The sequence below is a fragment of the Trichechus manatus genome, unplaced genomic scaffold (assembly GCF_000243295.1).
Source record: "Trichechus manatus latirostris isolate Lorelei unplaced genomic scaffold, TriManLat1.0 scaffold00057, whole genome shotgun sequence".
In the NCBI taxonomy this organism is placed as follows: Eukaryota; Metazoa; Chordata; class Mammalia; order Sirenia; family Trichechidae; genus Trichechus; species Trichechus manatus.
In genome coordinates this window covers 1,334,961-1,352,310 of record NW_004443993.1, presented here as the reverse complement: position 1 = coordinate 1,352,310, position 17,350 = coordinate 1,334,961, and the positions used below count along the sequence as shown (strand labels likewise).

At 51.9% G+C, this 17,350-nt stretch overlaps 3 protein-coding genes across 3 annotated transcripts in view; 2 read left to right on the top strand and 1 right to left on the bottom strand.

The window, feature by feature from the left end:
* The window catches only part of CARM1 (coactivator associated arginine methyltransferase 1), a 43,573-nt gene extending 37,328 nt beyond the window's left edge, over positions 1-6,245 (top strand). The window contains exons 9-15 of the mRNA XM_023733189.1: positions 3,741-4,087; positions 4,519-4,656; positions 4,769-4,858; positions 4,945-5,057; positions 5,224-5,301; positions 5,632-5,700; positions 5,880-6,245. Coding sequence (XP_023588957.1) covers positions 3,741-4,087; positions 4,519-4,656; positions 4,769-4,858; positions 4,945-5,057; positions 5,224-5,301; positions 5,632-5,700; positions 5,880-6,022 — 978 coding nt within the window. The 3' untranslated portion in view covers positions 6,023-6,245. The remainder of the gene's footprint in view (positions 1-3,740; positions 4,088-4,518; positions 4,657-4,768; positions 4,859-4,944; positions 5,058-5,223; positions 5,302-5,631; positions 5,701-5,879) is intronic.
* A 173-nt stretch (positions 6,246-6,418) lies between these two features.
* On the bottom strand, positions 6,419-12,325 carry YIPF2 (Yip1 domain family member 2). Its single transcript, XM_004378332.2, has 10 exons — positions 12,227-12,325; positions 12,004-12,064; positions 11,440-11,600; positions 11,268-11,348; positions 9,800-9,887; positions 8,359-8,475; positions 8,100-8,266; positions 7,832-8,014; positions 7,608-7,743; positions 6,419-7,531 (listed from the first exon to the last, which is right to left on the bottom strand). The coding sequence occupies exons 2-9, from the start codon at positions 12,032-12,034 to the stop codon at positions 7,627-7,629; spliced, it is 945 nt and encodes a 314-aa protein (XP_004378389.1). The 5' UTR covers positions 12,035-12,064; positions 12,227-12,325; the 3' UTR covers positions 6,419-7,531; positions 7,608-7,626.
* On the top strand, positions 12,322-16,783 carry TIMM29 (translocase of inner mitochondrial membrane 29). The gene is made up of 2 exons (XM_004378331.2): positions 12,322-12,571; positions 12,648-16,783. The coding sequence occupies exons 1-2, from the start codon at positions 12,367-12,369 to the stop codon at positions 13,334-13,336; spliced, it is 894 nt and encodes a 297-aa protein (XP_004378388.2). The 5' UTR covers positions 12,322-12,366; the 3' UTR covers positions 13,337-16,783.
* The last annotated feature ends 567 nt before the right edge of the window (positions 16,784-17,350 follow it).

Here is a 17,350-nt window from a genome sequence, read left to right as displayed (position 1 = left end):
ATGTACAATTCAGTGACATTGATTACGTTCTTCCAGTTGTGCTGCTATTCTCACTTTAGATGAAGGTTTACAGAACAAAATATTTTCTCATTAAACAGTTAGTACACATGTTGCCCTATGACAATGGTTAACAACCCCACTACAGGTCAACACTGTCCTTACTCAACCTTGGGTTCCCTATCACCAGCTTTCCTGTCCCCTTCTGCCTTCTAGTCCCCGTCCCTCGACTCCTGTGCCTCATTAGTTCCATTTTGTTTTATGGGGCTGTCCAGTCCCCAGCTGAACGGTGAACCTCAGAAGTGAATTCCCTACAGAGCTAAAAGGGTGTCTGGGGGCCATACTCTTCGGGGTTTCTCCAGTCTTTCAGGCCAGTAAATCTGGTCTTTTGTGTGTGTGTGTGTGTGTGTGTGTTAGAATTTTGTTCTCCACCCTTCTCCAGCTCTGTCCAGAACCCTCTGTTGTGATCAGAGCAAACAGTGGTGGTAGCCACCGGGCACCATCTAGCTATCTTGGACTCAGTCTGGTGGAGACCTTGTTAGCTGTGGTAGATGAATTGATTCTTGGTGAACTGATTTTATGATTGATTTTAATTATTGACATTTTTGAACTGTTATACAGATCCATCATTCAAAATCAAGGAAGTATAAAAGTGAAAAGCCACCTCACCTCTGTCCCCAATCACACAGTTCTCTTCCCTGTAGACAAACAGTATTTTTATACGTTATCTTTCCAGAAATTTTATACTTTCTATATATACATATACATAGTTATACATGTACATACTCATGTATCTTTTAGCCTTTTCTCACAAAGTATAGCATAACCAGTACTGTCTTAATTTCTCTGTGGTCAGAGAACATACACTGCATTATTTCAGTCCTTTGAAATTTCTTGAGACTTGCTTTACCGCCCTATATGTGGTCTCTTTTGGTTAATGTTCCATGTGCTCTTTAAAAAAATGTATACTAATCAGTTCAGTGCAATGTTGTATTAATGTCAATTAGGTCACATTTATTAATCGTGTTTGTCAAATTTTCTCTATATTGATTTTTTGCTCTGCTTTTCCTGTCTATTGCTGATTGTGGGCTTGTTTCTCCATCTAGTTTTGACAGTTTTTACTTTATATATTTTGATACTATGTTATTAGGTACATATAGATTTAGGATTATTGTATCTTCTTTTTGGAGTCCTGCTTTTCCTGACAGTAGCTCAGCTACACTGGTTTTCTTTTGGTTAATCATTTTACAGTATAACTTTTTCCATCCTTCTACTTTGAACTTTTTTGTGTCATCATACTTAAGGTTTGTCTCTCATAAGCAGCATATAGTTGGGTTTTGTTTTATAATGAGACTAAAATTTTTTGCCTTTTAATTAGAATATGTAGACCATCTACACTTAATGTGATTGCTGATGTGTGTGTGTGTGTGTGTGTGTGTGTATTTGTGTGTGTAAATCTTTTTTTCTATTTATCCTGTTGTTTTATTTTCACTCTTTTCTTGCTTTCTTTTGGTTTAATAAGGTATAATTTATTATTCTGTTTCCCCTTTCTTGATGTCTTTTGCTAGTTTTGGGAGATTCTTGTACAGTATCTGTAAACACTGCCTCTGCCCCCATTCTCTTTCTCCTAGACTCCACTTTCATGACATTGGACCTTTTCACCATGCGATAGATGATTTTTACACTCTTTCCTGTATTTTCCATCTTCCAGTTCAGTAATCTCCCTGCTATGTCTAATCTGTTATTTTACCCATTTTTTGAATTCTTAATTTCAGTTATCATTTTCAGTTCTAGAATTTTTTTTTTTTAATACTGTGTTTTAGGTGAAAGTTTACATAGCAAATTAGGTTCCCATTTAACAATTTTTATATAGCTTGTTCCATGACATTGGTTACGTTTTTCATGTGTGAACATTCTCATTTTTTCCATTCTAGAATTTCATTTTGATTATTTTTTATTATTCCAGTTCTCTGTGAAATGTTTTACCTTTTTATTGAACATATTAATTATAAGTCTCAGATTACTTCAGTATGTGGATGAGTGGTAGGTGTGTTTCTGTTGCTTGTTTATTCTCTTGGTTTTTAGTCCTGGTCATTTGGTCCTGTCTCTTGGCATGCCTGGTCATTGGATGCCAGAATGAAAACATATAGAGGCTCTGGATGATGTTTTTCATTCCAAAGAGGATTTCTTTTTCTTCTGGCAGGAAATTAGCCATATGGACAGATCACCTTGGTCTTATCAGGCATTTGAGCTGTTTGGAGGCTGGTCTGTTTCCTGGCTTCCCTGAAGGGCGGTGGTTCTCAAACATTTTGGTCTCAGGACCCCTTTACGTTCTTAAAAATTGAGGATCTCAAAGAGCTTGTATGTGTATTATATCTATTGATATACTGTCAATAGCTATTGATATTAAAAACTAAAGCCAATAAATTTAAAAGTACTTATTTATTAATTCATTTGGAAATAACAATAGACGCATTACATATTATACACATTAACATAAATAGCATTTTATATGGAAAAGAACTATTTTCCAAAAAAAGTCTTCAGCAAGAATAGCGGCCTTTGTTTTACTATTTGAAATTTCTTTACTGTATGGCCTAATAAAAGACAGCTGAATTCTTGTAACTGCTTCTGCATTCAATCTGTGGTGATATCACAGGTGAGAGAATGAATGAACAGGGCAAACAAAATCTTAGTGTTATGAAAATGAATTTGACCTTGTGGTGCCCTGGAAAGGACCACGCTTTGAGATCCACTGCTTTAGGGTAGAGCCTTCAGTGGTCTCAGTGCAGCAGGGCGGCTGACAGCTTCTCCTCCCAACCTTCCCAGCACCAATACACTGCTGAGCCTTTCCTTAGCTTAGAAGTAGCTGTTGCTTGGTATCTTGGCAGCTCAGGAATGACAGACAGCTTGGAGGGAGACTGCATGCACAGCGTCCAGCTCGCGTCTCTGCATTTCCTTTTCCTGAGCATCTTGGCCTGTCGAGCCCTAGCTGACTTGGTAACCTTGAGCTCCCATTTTTCCTTCCCTACCCAGAGAGGCTGCTAAAAGGAGTAGGTAGCTGTTTTCTGCCCATCCTGTATGCCCTGCATGCAGATTGGCAAACACCCCCAGGAGGAAGAGCAGAGGCAAAAACGGGCCCTTCTTTGCATTTCCCTTCTCTCTGGGATCTTAGCCTCCAAAGTCCTGGCTGCTGTGGCTGGTCTCCAGTGCTTTTAAACAGTTTTGTTGGTTTTTTTCCCCTTTGCCATTTATTCATCTTGTGTAGCTATCAGCAGGAGTGTTAGTCTGAGACTAAGATCTCCACCATAGCTGGAAGTGGGCGTCAACACACAGTTCTGTAACTTGCTTTTTTCACTTAACAATTTCTCTTGGAGATCTTTCTGCATCTGCATATAAAAAGCCTCTTCCATCCTTTCCATTTCACAGTCTTATGGATGAGCCATCATTGGTTTAATTAGATGGTTTTCAATGTGTCGCTGCTACAAACAATCTGTAATTATATGTAGGTTTGTCGTGTATCTGTAGGTTAAACTCCTGGAATATTGTCATATTGAGAGCTGGCTTGTACCAATGTATCCTCACCTCAGCATGTCTGAGAAAGACAAGCTTGCTTTTAGCCAAATGGCCCTAGAGTCATGGCCAGACATGGCCTAGAACCTTCCCCCTGAGAAGGGTAAGGCTCTCCCCTCCCTTGCTAGCCCTGTGCCTCCAAGTCAGGTCACACCTGTGGTCTCTTCCAGGACACATTTGACATCCGGATCCTGATGGCCAAGTCTGTCAAGTACACAGTGAACTTTTTAGAAGCCAAAGAAGGAGATTTGCACAGGTACTGGCACCGGCACCCCATCCTCCCAGGCCTGGCTCATGCCGCTGTTCAGTTGGAGTTCTCTGCCCCAGGGCAGGTGGGCAGGGGCACCAGGACTCTGCACCTGGCCACCCACTTCTCTCCCAGCAGCCCGTTTGGCTTCCCCAGCAACCACTGCCCTTTGCCTTCCAGGATAGAAATCCCATTCAAATTCCACATGCTGCATTCAGGGCTGGTTCACGGTCTGGCTTTCTGGTTTGACGTTGCTTTCATCGGCTCCATGTGAGTGCAACCGAGCAGACCATGCTGCCCCCTGTCCCACTCCTGGGGCCTTCCCTACAGTGTGACCCCCCAGGCCTGGGGGTTGATGCTGAGTTGTGGTCTGGGAGGCGGGACCTGACTCCTCCAGGTTTCACTGTCCTTTCCAAAGGGTAGCAAGAGCTCCACTTTGAGTAAGAGACTGTTGTGAGAGGGGCATGTGTGTCCGTACTGACTGTCCCTCATGGGACCTTGACTATGTGTCCCTCAGCATGTGTATGTCAGGGTGAGTAGGCGTCCTGTGGTTGAGTCTCTCGTGTGTGTGTGTGCACGTGCGCATGTGTGTGTTTGCACATGTACACGAGGGCAGGCACCAGGGAGAGCTCAGTGTGCAGGGTGGTGGCCTGAGTGGTGGCTCCGGCCCAGTCAAGTGTGTGCCTGTTCCTGCTTGGCAGAATGACCGTGTGGCTGTCCACAGCCCCAACGGAGCCCCTGACCCACTGGTACCAGGTACGGTGCCTGTTCCAGTCACCACTGTTCGCCAAGGCCGGGGACACGCTCTCAGGGACATGTCTGCTTATTGCCAACAAAAGGTGCAACTGGCCCCTGGGGCTAGGGGAGGTAGGGTCCACCCACCCCACCCAGCAGGGTATGCCATAGGGCTGAGTTGGGGCTCAGGGCTGCCTTCCCCTTTCCTCTCCACAGACAGAGCTACGACATCAGTATTGTGGCCCAGGTAGACCAGACGGGCTCCAAATCCAGTAACCTCCTGGATCTGAAAAACCCCTTCTTCAGGTAGTACAGGCCCTCAGCCTGCGTGGGGGGCCCCTCCTGGCCCTGCAGCCCCCTCGGCCCTGCCCATGGGTCCATCTCTGCCACAGATACACAGGCACAACGCCCTCGCCCCCACCTGGCTCCCACTACACGTCTCCCTCAGAGAACATGTGGAACACGGGCAGCACCTACAACCTCAGCAGTGGGATGGCCGTGGCTGGTGAGTTGTACCCCCACCCCCGCAGCCCAGGGCCCACCCCTTGGGGAAAGCGCTTACTGGTCCCATCTGCCAGTGCTCCCTGGGAAGAGCTGGCCCCTCCTCTGTCCCAGGCCTGCCCCTTGCACCTCGCACAGACACTTCCCGACATCTCCTTCTCTGGGCACAGGGATGCCGACTGCCTATGACCTGAGCAGTGTTATTGCTGGTGGTTCCAGCGTGGGCCACAACAACCTGATTCCTTTAGGTGAGTGTTAGCCAGGGTCTGGGGAGTGGTCGGGGGGCGGAGCCCAGGACTGGCCTGGGCCAGGAAAGGGCTTGTGGCCCGGCCTACCTTGGCTTTTGCTTGGTCCTTTTGCACCGTCGACATCTTTTCTCTTCCTGGGGGCTCTTGGCTGAGGCCGTCCGTTCCTCTCTGCCTCACTCTGCTGCCTCTGCACCCGCCCTCCCCACACCCCTGGTGTGAAAGGCGAGTGAGCGCCCACCCCCGACGAGCGTGGACTGCTGTCACAGGCCAGGGCAGGCTGGGGGCGGTGACGCCGTCTCCCTTCCCTCCTTCCTCCTTCTCACTGCGCAGCCAACACGGGGATTGTCAATCACACCCACTCCCGGATGGGCTCCATAATGAGCACGGGGATTGTCCAAGGTAACCGTGGGAGGAGGCGTGGGCTCCGCGGGCGGGGGCGGGCAGCTAGTGTGTGAGTGTGCTGTCTTCCGGGCCACAGCCCTGCCCTCTCGCCTGCTCTGTCTCCTCTGACTCTGCTGTGGGTCCAAGGGGGCGAGAGGGCAGAGCTGGCCCTTCAGTGCTGCCGCCCCACCCCACAGGGTCCTCTGGCACCCAGGGCAGCAGCGGCGGTGGCTCAAGCGCCCACTACGCAGTCAACAGCCAGTTCACCATGGGTGGCCCCGCCATCTCAATGGCCTCACCCATGTCCATCCCTACCAACACCATGCACTACGGGAGCTAGGCGCCTCCAGGCATCATCGAACGGACTGACAGCACCAGGAAACCAAATGAAGACCTGCCCACCCCTCTGTGCTGGGGGGCTCTCCCCCCTGTACTGGAGAAGCCCGAACCCGGTCACAGCCCTCTTTGCTATGGGAACTTGGACACTTTTTTACACAATGTTGCTGCCGCCCCACCCCTCAGCCCCCACATCTTGGCCCTGGGCGTGTGTCGCTGCCATATTTTACACAAGATCATGTTGTGGGAGCCCTTGTCCCCAGTCTGCCCTCTCCACCCTGACCTGGGTTTGACATCTTCTGTAACAGGCGTGTCTGGTCTGAGAGCTGCGGACCCAGGAGGGGAGTGAGAAGGGGAGGCAGCTGCCCTGCAGCCCAGGCTGCCCAGCCCTGCCCCGGCTTGTCCCTCAGCGCCTACCCCCTTGCCTGTCTCTAGTGGGAAGGCAGCCCTGGCTGGGCGGGGCCTTCCTTTCAACTACCAGGCCTTGGTCACAATGGGCGTGACATGCTGCTTTTTTTTAATTTTATTTTTTTACGAAAAGAACCAGTGTCAATCCACAGACCCTCTGAGAAATCAGGCCGGCCGGGCCGAGCCAGCAGCCCCTCTCCCCAGACTCAGAGGCTTAGCGGTGAGGGGCAGGAGTGGGCCAGACCTCTGGGGTACCCATAGCCCCCACACCAAAGGGTTCACCTCACACTTGAATGTACAACCCAGCCTGGCTGTGGGGAAGGCCCTCTGTCCTTGGCCCCTGCCTCTTGCTGCTGTCCTGTCGCTGAGACCCTGCAGGTCCCCTCTCCACCCTCGACAAGAGCTAGAGTGGGCAGCCCCCAGACCCTGGCCTGGAGGGAAGGTTCACCCAGAGGCTGCTGGGGCAGACCCAGAAACCTCAAGGATCTGTCACAGAAGGCACCCCTTTCCCGTAGCTGACTTTAGGCCTGTGTATCTCCCCTCGGTACTTGTAGACGCTCCAGTCCCTACTTGTATTATGGCATTTTGGTTCCTCTCCACATGGGGACGGGGCCTTGCAGAGAACTCTCCCTCCAAAAAAAAAAGGCAAAATAAACAAGGAAATGGATGTTTCAGCACAGGCAGTTTTCTTCTTCTTCTGCTCCCCCTTTTTCTAACACCCCAAACTCAGATGTACGGGAGCTCAGTGTAGGCCCAAAGCCCCATTCATTGTGTACCTAGGGAAGGGAGGGCACAGTCGGGGCCAGGGCCTGCCCCCCTCCCGTTCTTGGCCGGTGTCAGGGAAGAAGGCCCAGCAGGCAGGCTGGGGGGTGGGTAGGCCCTGGTCCCGCTCCACACAGTGTCACCCGAGCCACACTGGAAGCTCCCTGCTCGGCTGCCCCCTCCCTGCCTTTATATAAACTCTCTGAATCACCTTTGCATAGAAAATAAAAATGTTTGCTTTGTAAGAAAAGTCTGGAAAGTAGCAGAGTGATCTTGAGGTATCAAAGCAGTCTTCAGTCATTATCTGGGGGCAGGACAGGCAGAGGTGTCCCTTATGTTTCGCCTGAAAGAGAGAATCCTAGTTGCGGCCCCATGACTTCCAGTCTGGGGGTCCCGCTGGCTGGACAACCACTCCTTACCTGCAAGACGGTAGCCTTCCTAGGAGGCTGTGATGGACCGTGGCAGGGTGGGTGGCAGCAGTGTGTGGGGGTGCAGAGATGTGGCTTGGGGTGGAGGTGCCATGTGTTCTGGAGGCAGTGGCTGGAAGAAGTACAACTGGAACGAGCCCGCAGGGTCAGTGTCAGACCAGAAGCAAGTCCACCCCCAGCCCTGCAGCTCAGCCTGTGACCACCCACACCTGTACCTTGCAGCCCAGGGCCAGGAGGGTGTGGAGCAGCACCACCGTGGACAGCAGTGCCGCGGCTGCTAGCCTGCTGTCCTCACGGACAACGGGCCAGAGGGCGAACACCAGGCCAGCGGCTGAGAGGGCCAGGGCCAGCACCCCAAAGAGCCACTGCAGCCATGGGACAGGGATGAGCCACAGGACCTGGAGGGCGACATGGGCTGCTGGCTATCATGGTGTCCAGCTGTCCGCACAGCATCTGAGCCCACCCTGCCCGGGCCGCACTCACCACAGTGGGAATGAAGATAAAGAGGGAGTAGCCGTAGATGCACACTGTCTCCAGGAAGGTGTACGGCCCCATGCGCTCTCGAACACCCTTGCGCCACTGTAGGAAGCCCCACAGTGCCAGCGGCACCAGCCACGCGTAGCAGTAGATGGTGATGCCTGCCACGGTTACTGGAGACGAGGAGCCCACAGGCAGTCACCCCCAGGGCCCCACCAGGACCCCCAGCCCCGCTGACCTGCTGTGCCTTGCCCGCCGGGCTTACCCTTGTGGAATTGGGGGCTGTAGTGAATGGAGGGGTCCCTCCTCTGGGCCAGCAACAGTGTCAGGTTGCCAGTGATGGCCAGAACGAAGGCCAGTGTGGCACAGATCCAGAAGGGGCCTGTGGGTGGCGTGCAGTCAGGGTCCGGGCCCAGAGCTCCTGGGACAGATGGACTCATCCCATCTTGAGTGTGCTGGGACCCCAGCCTCTTCCCGAGCTCAGGGCTGCCTCCACTCCCACTGCTCCACTGGCTGGACTCTTGTCCAGGTCACCAGTGATCTCCAATCTTTCTTGGCCTCATGCCAGCCTCTGATGTGGCTGAGGCCTCTTCCTCCTGGAAACACTCTCCACGCAGCTTCCAGGACCCCACACGCTTGGCTTCTGGCTCATCTCCGCCTCTTGTTGCCTCTCCCCACCCCCAGCTCTACGAGGGACAGCGAGCCCAAGGCTCAGTCCTTGGCCCTCTTCTCCATCTGTACTCAGTCCAAGTGACCTCATCTGACTCGTGGCTTTATATGCCACATCTATGCTGACTGGCAAACGTCTTGAGCCTAGGCCTGTATCTGGAACTGCAGGCTCTTCATCCACGTTTCCAGTTGGGGGTCTCCTAGGTGTCTCACACTCCACCCCACATGCTTGCTCTCCGCAGTTTTCCCCATGAGTAAGAGACTCCATCTTAGTAGTCCAGGCAGAATCCTCAGAGTCATCCCTGGCTCCTGTTCTCCCACCCTACGTCCAGTCTGTCAGCAAATCCTGTCCTTGAAGCTCCACCTTCAAACCATATTCTGGAATCCAACCACTCCTCCCTATCTCCACAGCCTCCACCCTGGGCCAGGCCCCACTATCCCATACCTGGACCATGGAAGTCACCTCCTCCCTGGTCTCCTGGCTTCTGCCCTGGTGCCCCACGGGGCTGAGGTAGCCTACAAGCATTTAACTCCGATCCATTTCCTCCTCACCACAGCACAGAAGGCCTGTGCAATCCATCACCTCTGCGATCTCCTACCAGCTCACTCCACTCCAATGATACTACTGCCCGGCAGTTCTACGCGTTTTTGCCCTGGCTGTTTCTGCGCATCCCGCTCCTGCTCCAAACCCTTCCGTGACTCTCCATCACCCTTCTTTTGCCCTGGCTGTTCCCTCTTCCTGGAATGCTCTTCCCCTGCTCCCTGTCACCTGCTACCACTCCTTCATCTCGCTCCCCAGAGGCCTTCCCTGAGCAACCGTGCAAAACAGCATCGTTCTTCACCCTCTAGGCTGCTTTGCTTCTCTTCCTGGCACCATCGCCCTCTGAGATCCTCTCTGTCTCTCTGAAGAGAATATAAGTTTATTGCTCTCCATGAACAACTCTGCTTTCGTCTCAGCTGTATTTCCAGGGCCTGGCATTCAGTCCACATTTTGTTGAATGAATAATCAAACGGACTCAACGCAAAACCTCACTGACCGTACAAGTCTGGCCGACTCCGCAGATGGTGCCGTACAAAGTTGTGGCCAGGCCAGGGCAGCAGCGAGCCTTTGATCCGGTCCAGGACCTGGGGAGGCAAGGCCGGGGCCTGGGATGGAAGCCCACCAGTGGCTCCTCACCACGCACAGAAGAAAGGGGGACAAGTTCCTCTCTGGGCCTTTCAGATTCTTCCCTGCTGACATCCAGTCTCCTCTCCCTCCACCCACTAACTCAAAGAGCTCTGACTTCTGGGCTTCTGCAGCCCCGTCCATGGCTAGCTCCCACTCAACGTCCCATTCTGCGCCTGCCATCTTCCTGTGTGCCACTTTCTCCTCCTCTCAGTTTGCTCCCCTTAACTGCCCTTGCTGCCTATCCTCTTACTCCCCAATCAGAGTAGTCAGCAAGTCCTGGGCACTCTCCTTCCTGTAACTCACTCCAATACAATGCACTCCTGGTTTATCATCATCTCCCACCTTACCCGGGGCCTCCGATCCCCACTCCTGCTCTATACCCTTCCACAACTCCCCGTCACCCTCATGATAAAATCCAAGCTCCTTAACTTAGCTCATGAGGTCCTTTGTGATCTGGCTTCTGCCTGCTTGTCCTACCGCATCCTGCAGCACTGTCCTCATCTCACTCTCAGCCAGATTCAGTGACGTGCAGTTTCCACAATAGTTCATGCCTTCTCTCACCTCTGCTCCTCTGCTTATGCAGCTCCCTGTACCTGGAACACACCTAAGCTTCCCTCCACTCTGCCCAGGTAATTGTTCATTATCCTTCCCAAACCCAACCCACTGCCATCGAGTCAACTCCAACTCACATCGACCCTACAGTACAGAGTAGAACTGTCTCATAAGGTTTCCAAGGCTGTAAATCTTCACAGAAGCAGACTGCCGTATCTTTCTCCCGCAGAGCGGCTGGTGAGTTCGAACTTCCAACCTTCTGGTTAGCAGTCGAGCGCTTAACCACTGAGCCACCAGGGCTCCTTAGATCTCAGCAAATTCCTCACCTACTCAGAAGACCTATCCTTGACCCAGATCAGTTGGGCCCCCTGTATTCCCACAGGCCCTAAAACCAAAAACCAAACCCAATGCTGTTGAGTCGATTTCAACTCATAGCGACCCTACACGACAGAGTACAACGTGCCCCATAGGGCTTCCAAGACTGTAAATCTTTACAGAAACAGATCGCCACATCTTTCTCTGGTGGAGCGACTGATGGGTTGAAACGGCTGACCTTCGGTTACCAGTCGAGCGCTTAACCACTATGCCACCAGGGCTCCTTGCCACAGCCCCATTCCCACCATGATCTTTATACAGTGGCACAGGTATTTCTACCACCCTGAGTGGACCTGCGTAGGTATGGCCAGCACCCTGCCCAGGGCCTGGTGCACAAGAAGTACTCAGTGAATACTGGCTGAACCCCAAGCAAGATTCCGAGTCCATCCCACCAGCTTCCAGGGCCTGACCTGCGAGGTGTCCACGTCAAAGAAGCTCTGATAGTAGCCAAAGGTCCAGAATCCCGGCTGCTGCTTCTCCCCCTGCAGGAGCTGTACAGCAAGGCTTTCAGTGCCTGCCCCTAGAGCCTGGGCCAGCGAGGGGCTGCACGGGGGCACGGCACAGGGCACATATGTGACTCACCGCGGCCTTGTCACTCTCCTCTTCCACCTCCTCCTCGGCTCCATAGCTGCCACCCAAGCCCATGGCCACAGCCACGTGTCCCTGTGGGGTTGGCTGGTCATTTTTGCTCGTGGTGACCGCATCTGGGGTCTCAGCCAGGAGATCAGTGGCTTCCTGGAACTCTGTGAAGAAGGAATATGAGACACGGGCATGTTTTGGGGGCCTACATTCAACTTGGCCCCTGCTCAGCTGGGAGCAGAGCTCTGGCTATGGCACCTCAGTGCTCTCCACCGACACCAGGGCAGCCCGAGTTTCTCAGTCCGGGAGACGGGAAAGAGGTCTGTACCTTACAAACATGGGACTCCAACTTAGGGTCTGGGGTAGTTCTGTTCTAGGAGGGGTCATGGACTTTGCTAGAAGCTCTGGCTTGAGGTCTGAGCTCAGGGCTTGAGTGGGGTTGGAGTCAGAGATGGGTTTCACTTCTGGTTCAAGGTTCAAGTCTGGGGTCAGGGTTCACAGTGACTGGGGTTAGATATGAGATGGAACCTGGGTAGGTGGTTCTGGCCGGGTAGGGGCTGTACTCACCATGGAAGGTCAGCTCATCTGCCGCTGCCATGGCCGTCTAGGGGCGTCACCGCATCCCGCTCTAAGAACAGAGACCGATCAGGCCCGCCCCCTCTGGCCCCCTCCCGGGGCCTGTCCCTTAGCACGGCCTGGCGTCTAACAGCCCCCATGTGGGTTTGTACTCGCCGCCCCGCACCTACAGGTGTGCCGCCCCGCACCTACAGGTGTACCCCCCCCACCTCACCTGAGGCTACTCAGCCGGCGTGGCCTGGGCTCTCTGCGCCTGCGCGGCCCGCCTACTTGCGGAGGCCCGAGAGCCGGAGGCTCATACCACTGGGACTGGACAGCAACATCCGGCGCCGGTCCTTCTTCTCTCCTCTTCCGATGGGAAGCCATTTCCGGCGGCCTTGGCGGTTGCACGGCAGGGACTACCGGGCCTTTTACTGCGTGTACCGAGCGTTTCTCTTCGGGGAACGGACGCCAAGCCGGAAGAGAATGGCGGCGGCCGCCCTGAAACGACTTTGGTCTCGAAGCCGCGAAGAGGCGGCCGACGCGGCAGTTGCGAAGCCGGGCGTGTGGGCGCGTTTGGGTGAGTAGCAGCGGGAGGTGGCGGGGTGAGTGGCCACAGCGGCGGGGTCGCTCTTACTGTGCTTCTTTCCCCTCAGGAACCTGGTCCCGCGCGCTGCTCCGGGACTACGCCGAGGCCTGCGGGGACGCGGCGGCGGCAGCCCGGGCCCGGCCGGTACGGGCAGCCGTGTACGTGGGGCTGCTGGGCGGAGCGGCGGCTTGCTGCGCGCTGGCGCCGAGCGAGGCGGCCTTCGAGGAGGCGCTGCTCGACGCATCTGGGACCTTTCTGCTGCTGGCGCCGGCCACGCGTAACCGCGACTCCGAAGCATGCCTGCAGCGACTTCTCTGGCTGCGGGGCCGCGGCCGCCTGCGCCACCGGAACCTGGGGTTCTGCTCGCTCGTGTACGAGGCGCCCTTCGACGCCCAGGCCAGCCTCTACCAGGCTCGCTGCCGCTACCTGCAGCCCCGCTGGGCCGACTTCCCGGGCCGGATCCTGGACGTGGGCTTCATGGGCCGCTGGTGGGTGCTTGAGGCCCGGATGCGCGACTGCGACATCAACGACGAGGAGTTCCTCCACCTCCCTGCGCATTTACGCGTCATCGGGCCTCACCAGCTGCGCTCGGAGGCCAACGAGCGGCTCTTCGACGAGAAGTACAAGCCCGTCGTGCTCACCGATGATCAGGTGGACCAGGCGCTGTGGGAGGAGCAAGTCTTGCAGAAGGAGAAGAAGGACAGGCTCGTCCTGAGCCAGGCCGACTCTCTGGTGCAGTCGGAGGCCCCGAGGTGAAACCCAGTGGTGCCAGGGTCCGAACGAGGGTTTCATAGGGCTCCAAGTTCTGGCAGGCTGCCTGGGATTGTGCAGTTGGTGTGAGTGGGCCCAAATGCAGAGTGCCTGAAAAAAAGGATGTGCAGAGTGCTCTCTCGGCGCCGGGTATTTACAAAGCTGGAGAGCTTTTCTCTCTCTTACCTTGTTCCTTGTTAGTTTGAAGTTAATTCAGAGCGGTCTTGTTCTAGGGGTGTGATTATAGAACGTTTATTACTACCAGAGTTAGTAATGAGGATTTTACATAAGGTGTTTACATTGGGCCTCACAGTTCCCTGGCTGAGGCACCACGTTTGTTGTCGGGTGACTCCCATGCTTTGCTAAAACTATCCAGATGTGGGTTTGTTTGTTTTTTTTTTTTCTTTTTAGCAGAAATGTTTTTATTCTATGATCTATTTTTCCTTTTTATAAGTAACTTTTTTGTTTTAATTTTTTAATTTTTTATTCTGAGATAATTACAGGTTCATTGGAAGTTGGGAAAATAATCGTAGAGACAACCAGCGTACCCTTCACCCAGCTTCCCCCACTGGCAACATCTTACATAACTAGTATGCTGTCAGAGTCAGGAATTGATGTTGATACGACCCCTTAGATTTTACAAGGATATTTTTTACTTAACAGTAGCCTTGAGGGATAAAGTGTTTCCTGATATGGAATCAGAGATTTTGGTTATATTATACTTCAGTAACCCTGAAAACACAATCCTGCAGCTGAAAAGGAATAAGCAAGTAAGCGTACATAGCTGGTATTTAGCTAGGTTATGGTGATCATACGTTTAAAACTAAAATATGAGGGGAATGAGACTCTTATCATCAGGGTGGCCTGTGGCTAGTTAATAAAACTAGGAGATAAAACATCCATCTTTGCTGTAGTGTTTGTGTGTTTTACCACTTTTAAGTTTTGGTACTTGGACTTTTCATTCATAATATGAGTGCATTAGGCACATAATAACTTTTATATTCTTATTTCTGGGGTAGGGGGAGCACGTTATAAGTCAGCATTCTTATTTTACAGAGGAAACAGCTGAGGTTCAGGAAGTTTGTTAACTTTTACAGAGCCATGATTCAGACTCTGAAACTCCCAGTGCTGTGACTTAACTCAAGCTTTAGTCACAAAATTATTTCACTGATATCTTTTGCCTTAGGTAAAATAGGAATATAGGGATAAAGAAACAAATACAAAAAATAAATACAGTGAAAACAAAGACAAGACAAATGATACTAGATTCTAACCCTATACTGTTACGTGCCAAAGGCACTGGACCTAAATACTACAGTCTTTGTTAAAGAGACAAAGATTAACCAATTTCAGAAAAGGGGTTAAGCCACACTGCCATCAAAGTGCGACTTGTTCCTCACTGCAAGCAGAAGTATTGAAAGAGAATTGCACATCTTTAGTGCTTGAGTCAGTTATTAAATGCCATTTCTGATTTCTACCTGGGGCGTGTTCCTTGCACACCCCCTGTAGCTGCAGGGAGCTGTGAGCCTTGGTGCGGTGGTTGGCCACAACCAAACATCTCTCAAGTTTTTGTGCAGGAATTGCCTGTGTGGAAGAATTGCCTGAAGTCTGTGTGGCTTGTCTCTTCAGAGGGTCGGCCTTGCCCAGAGCAGAATCTATACCATATTTAGGCCCCCTTCCAGTGCTCTGGCCTCCTGGGTCTGGTGTAAGAAGTGAGCTGTTAGATCAGCCAGGAGACTGGGTGGACCTGGCACTGTGCATCGTGGAGCTTGGAAAGGCTCCCTGAGGACACATCCAGGTCTCCTTGTTCACTGCTGAGCTCCCAGCTCCTCACAGTGCTCGGCCCAGTGGACATCAGTCAGTGTTGAAAGAGTTTAACATACGAGATACTGCGTGTGCATGCTGTAGGTGGGAGCTGGTATGGTCCTCATAGAGGGGAAGCGGATCAAGGTTGGATCCCCGGCCTTTGGCCAGCCCAGGGGGAATGGTCCTCCAGTGTCGGTCCCACTCAGTACCAGAAACAGGGCAAAGTGGGGAGATTGCCTATGTTCCTGTAAAGGCAGTAGGATCTCAAGGAGAGATGGGCTTTAAAGTCACAGTTTGAATCCCAGCCTTTACACTTACTAGCTGACTTCTCTAAGCCTCAGTTTCCTTAAGGGAATAATTCCTTCCGGAGTGGTTAAAAAAAATCAGTAACCACACCAAAGCACGTGGTACAAAGTAGGCATTCACAGCCCATAGTGTGCCTGTGTGAGGAAGATGATGGCCCTAAACCCCATCCTCTGCCCTTCCTGAGTTAGTCTTGGACGAGGAGCAGTGCTCCTTAGCCTCGCTGCTGGCACGTGGGAAGTGGGAGTGAAGGATGAGTGTAGCCAAGGCGGGCTTGTCTCAGGGTCAGAAGACACTCAAGTTTAATAACGAAAATGTTCAAGGTCTCCTTTTTCCTTAAAATTTATTCTCAGATTAGCTTGTCCTCCAGTATGTCCTAAGTGCTGAATCTTTCCAGCTGTTGTTATTGGAAGGACCAGCAGAGGGCACCCGAGATTCAGAGAAGTTGATGCCATCCTCCTTGCTTTAGCCCACGTGGGATGGGTAGCCGTTTTCTTTTGTTCTGTGAAGCGGTGGGTGGATGGAGTGCATTTACCACATGCATCAGTTTGCTGCTCTTTAGAACCAGATAAATGATGGCAGATGGAGTCCTGGTGGAACAGTGGTTAAGTATTCAGCCAGCTAACCTCCCGTAAAGATTACAGTCTCCGAAACTCTATAGGGCAGTTCTACTCTGTCCTATACGGTTGTTACAAGTTGGAATTAACTCGATGGCAGCGGGTAGATGATGGCAGAAGTCAGGGCTATGGGGAGGGGCCGCATGCATCCCAGGAATGTGCACCTCCGCCTTCTCAGTGGCGGTTGAAGGAGGCTGTGAATGGTTGTACTTGCACAGGCAGTGCCCTCCCCTTGAGGAAACCTCTCCTGTCTCGTTCCAGAAATTCCTGGAGGGGCAGGATCACCTGGCTGGTCCTGGGATCATGTCCATTTCCCTAGTTTGCTGGGAGTTGTGTTGAAGCATCTAGGACCATGACGGGTGAGGGAAGCAGGTGCTCAGGGCACAGAATTTAAGGAGGCCGGCACTCCCTCTCAGGGTCATGCAAGCACTTGCCTCGCCCTAGTCCTCACCTTGCAGCATCCTGTACCCAGCTGGGTCACCTGCATGCACGGGGTGGGGTCATGCAGTCCTCCCCTGCCCCTGATGCCACAGGCTCTTACAAACATCCGCAAGTAGAATAGTACAACAAATCCCATGTACTCATAACCCAATTCCACAATTATTAAGATTTTGCTACCTCTGAGGAGCCCTGGTGGTACAGTGGTTAAGTGCTCTGCTGCTAACTGAAAGGTCAGCAGTTTGAACCCCCTGGCTGCTCCATGGGAAAAAGATGTGGCAGTTGGCTTCCGTGAAGATTTACAGCCTTGGAAACCCTATGGGTCAATTCTACTCTGTCTTATAAGATTGCTATGAGTCGGAATTGACGGCACTGGGTTTTTTTGTTTTTTGTTGTTTTTTTTTTTGTTTCCTCTGTCCCTTTTTTATTTTTCTTTACTGAAGTATTTTAAAGCAAACCCCAGACATCATACCATCTCATGCTTACAATGTCAGTATACATTTTCTCACATAACGACAATGCCATTATTACACCTAGCAAAATTCACAACTCCTTGGTGTCATCTAATATACCATCTGTGATTGCATTTTCCTGATGGTATCAAAAATGTCTTTTTACAGTTTGCATTTTAATCTAGAAAAATCCTCCCTCTTCACATCTCTGACTTACTGCAGAAAGTGGGTCAGTTGTCTTGAGGAATAGCCCACATTCTGGATTTGTTAATTTATTGTGCCATTTAACTTGTTCTTTTATCCCCCACTGGTCCTGTAATCAATAACCCTCAACACTGAGTGCATGTTGGGTCCACATAAACCAAAAAAACCAAACCCGTTGCCATCGAGTTGATTCCAACTCA

Excerpts from the sequence above, each read along its gene's own strand:
- YIPF2 (XM_004378332.2), bottom strand. The coding sequence starts at position 12,034 with ATGGCAGCGGCAGATGAGCTGACCTTCCATG. Across the intron at positions 11,601-12,003 it reads AGATGAGCTGACCTTCCATG|AGTTCCAGGAAGCCACTGAT; the intron begins GTGAGTACAGCC and ends CCTTCTTCACAG. Across the intron at positions 8,267-8,358 it reads CAGCCCCCAATTCCACAAGG|TAACCGTGGCAGGCATCACC; the intron begins GTAAGCCCGGCG and ends CCTCGTCTCCAG.
- TIMM29 (XM_004378331.2), top strand. The coding sequence starts at position 12,367 with ATGGGAAGCCATTTCCGGCGGCCTTGGCGGTTGCACGGCAGGGACTAC. Across the intron at positions 12,572-12,647 it reads GGGCGTGTGGGCGCGTTTGG|GAACCTGGTCCCGCGCGCTG; the intron begins GTGAGTAGCAGC and ends CTTTCCCCTCAG.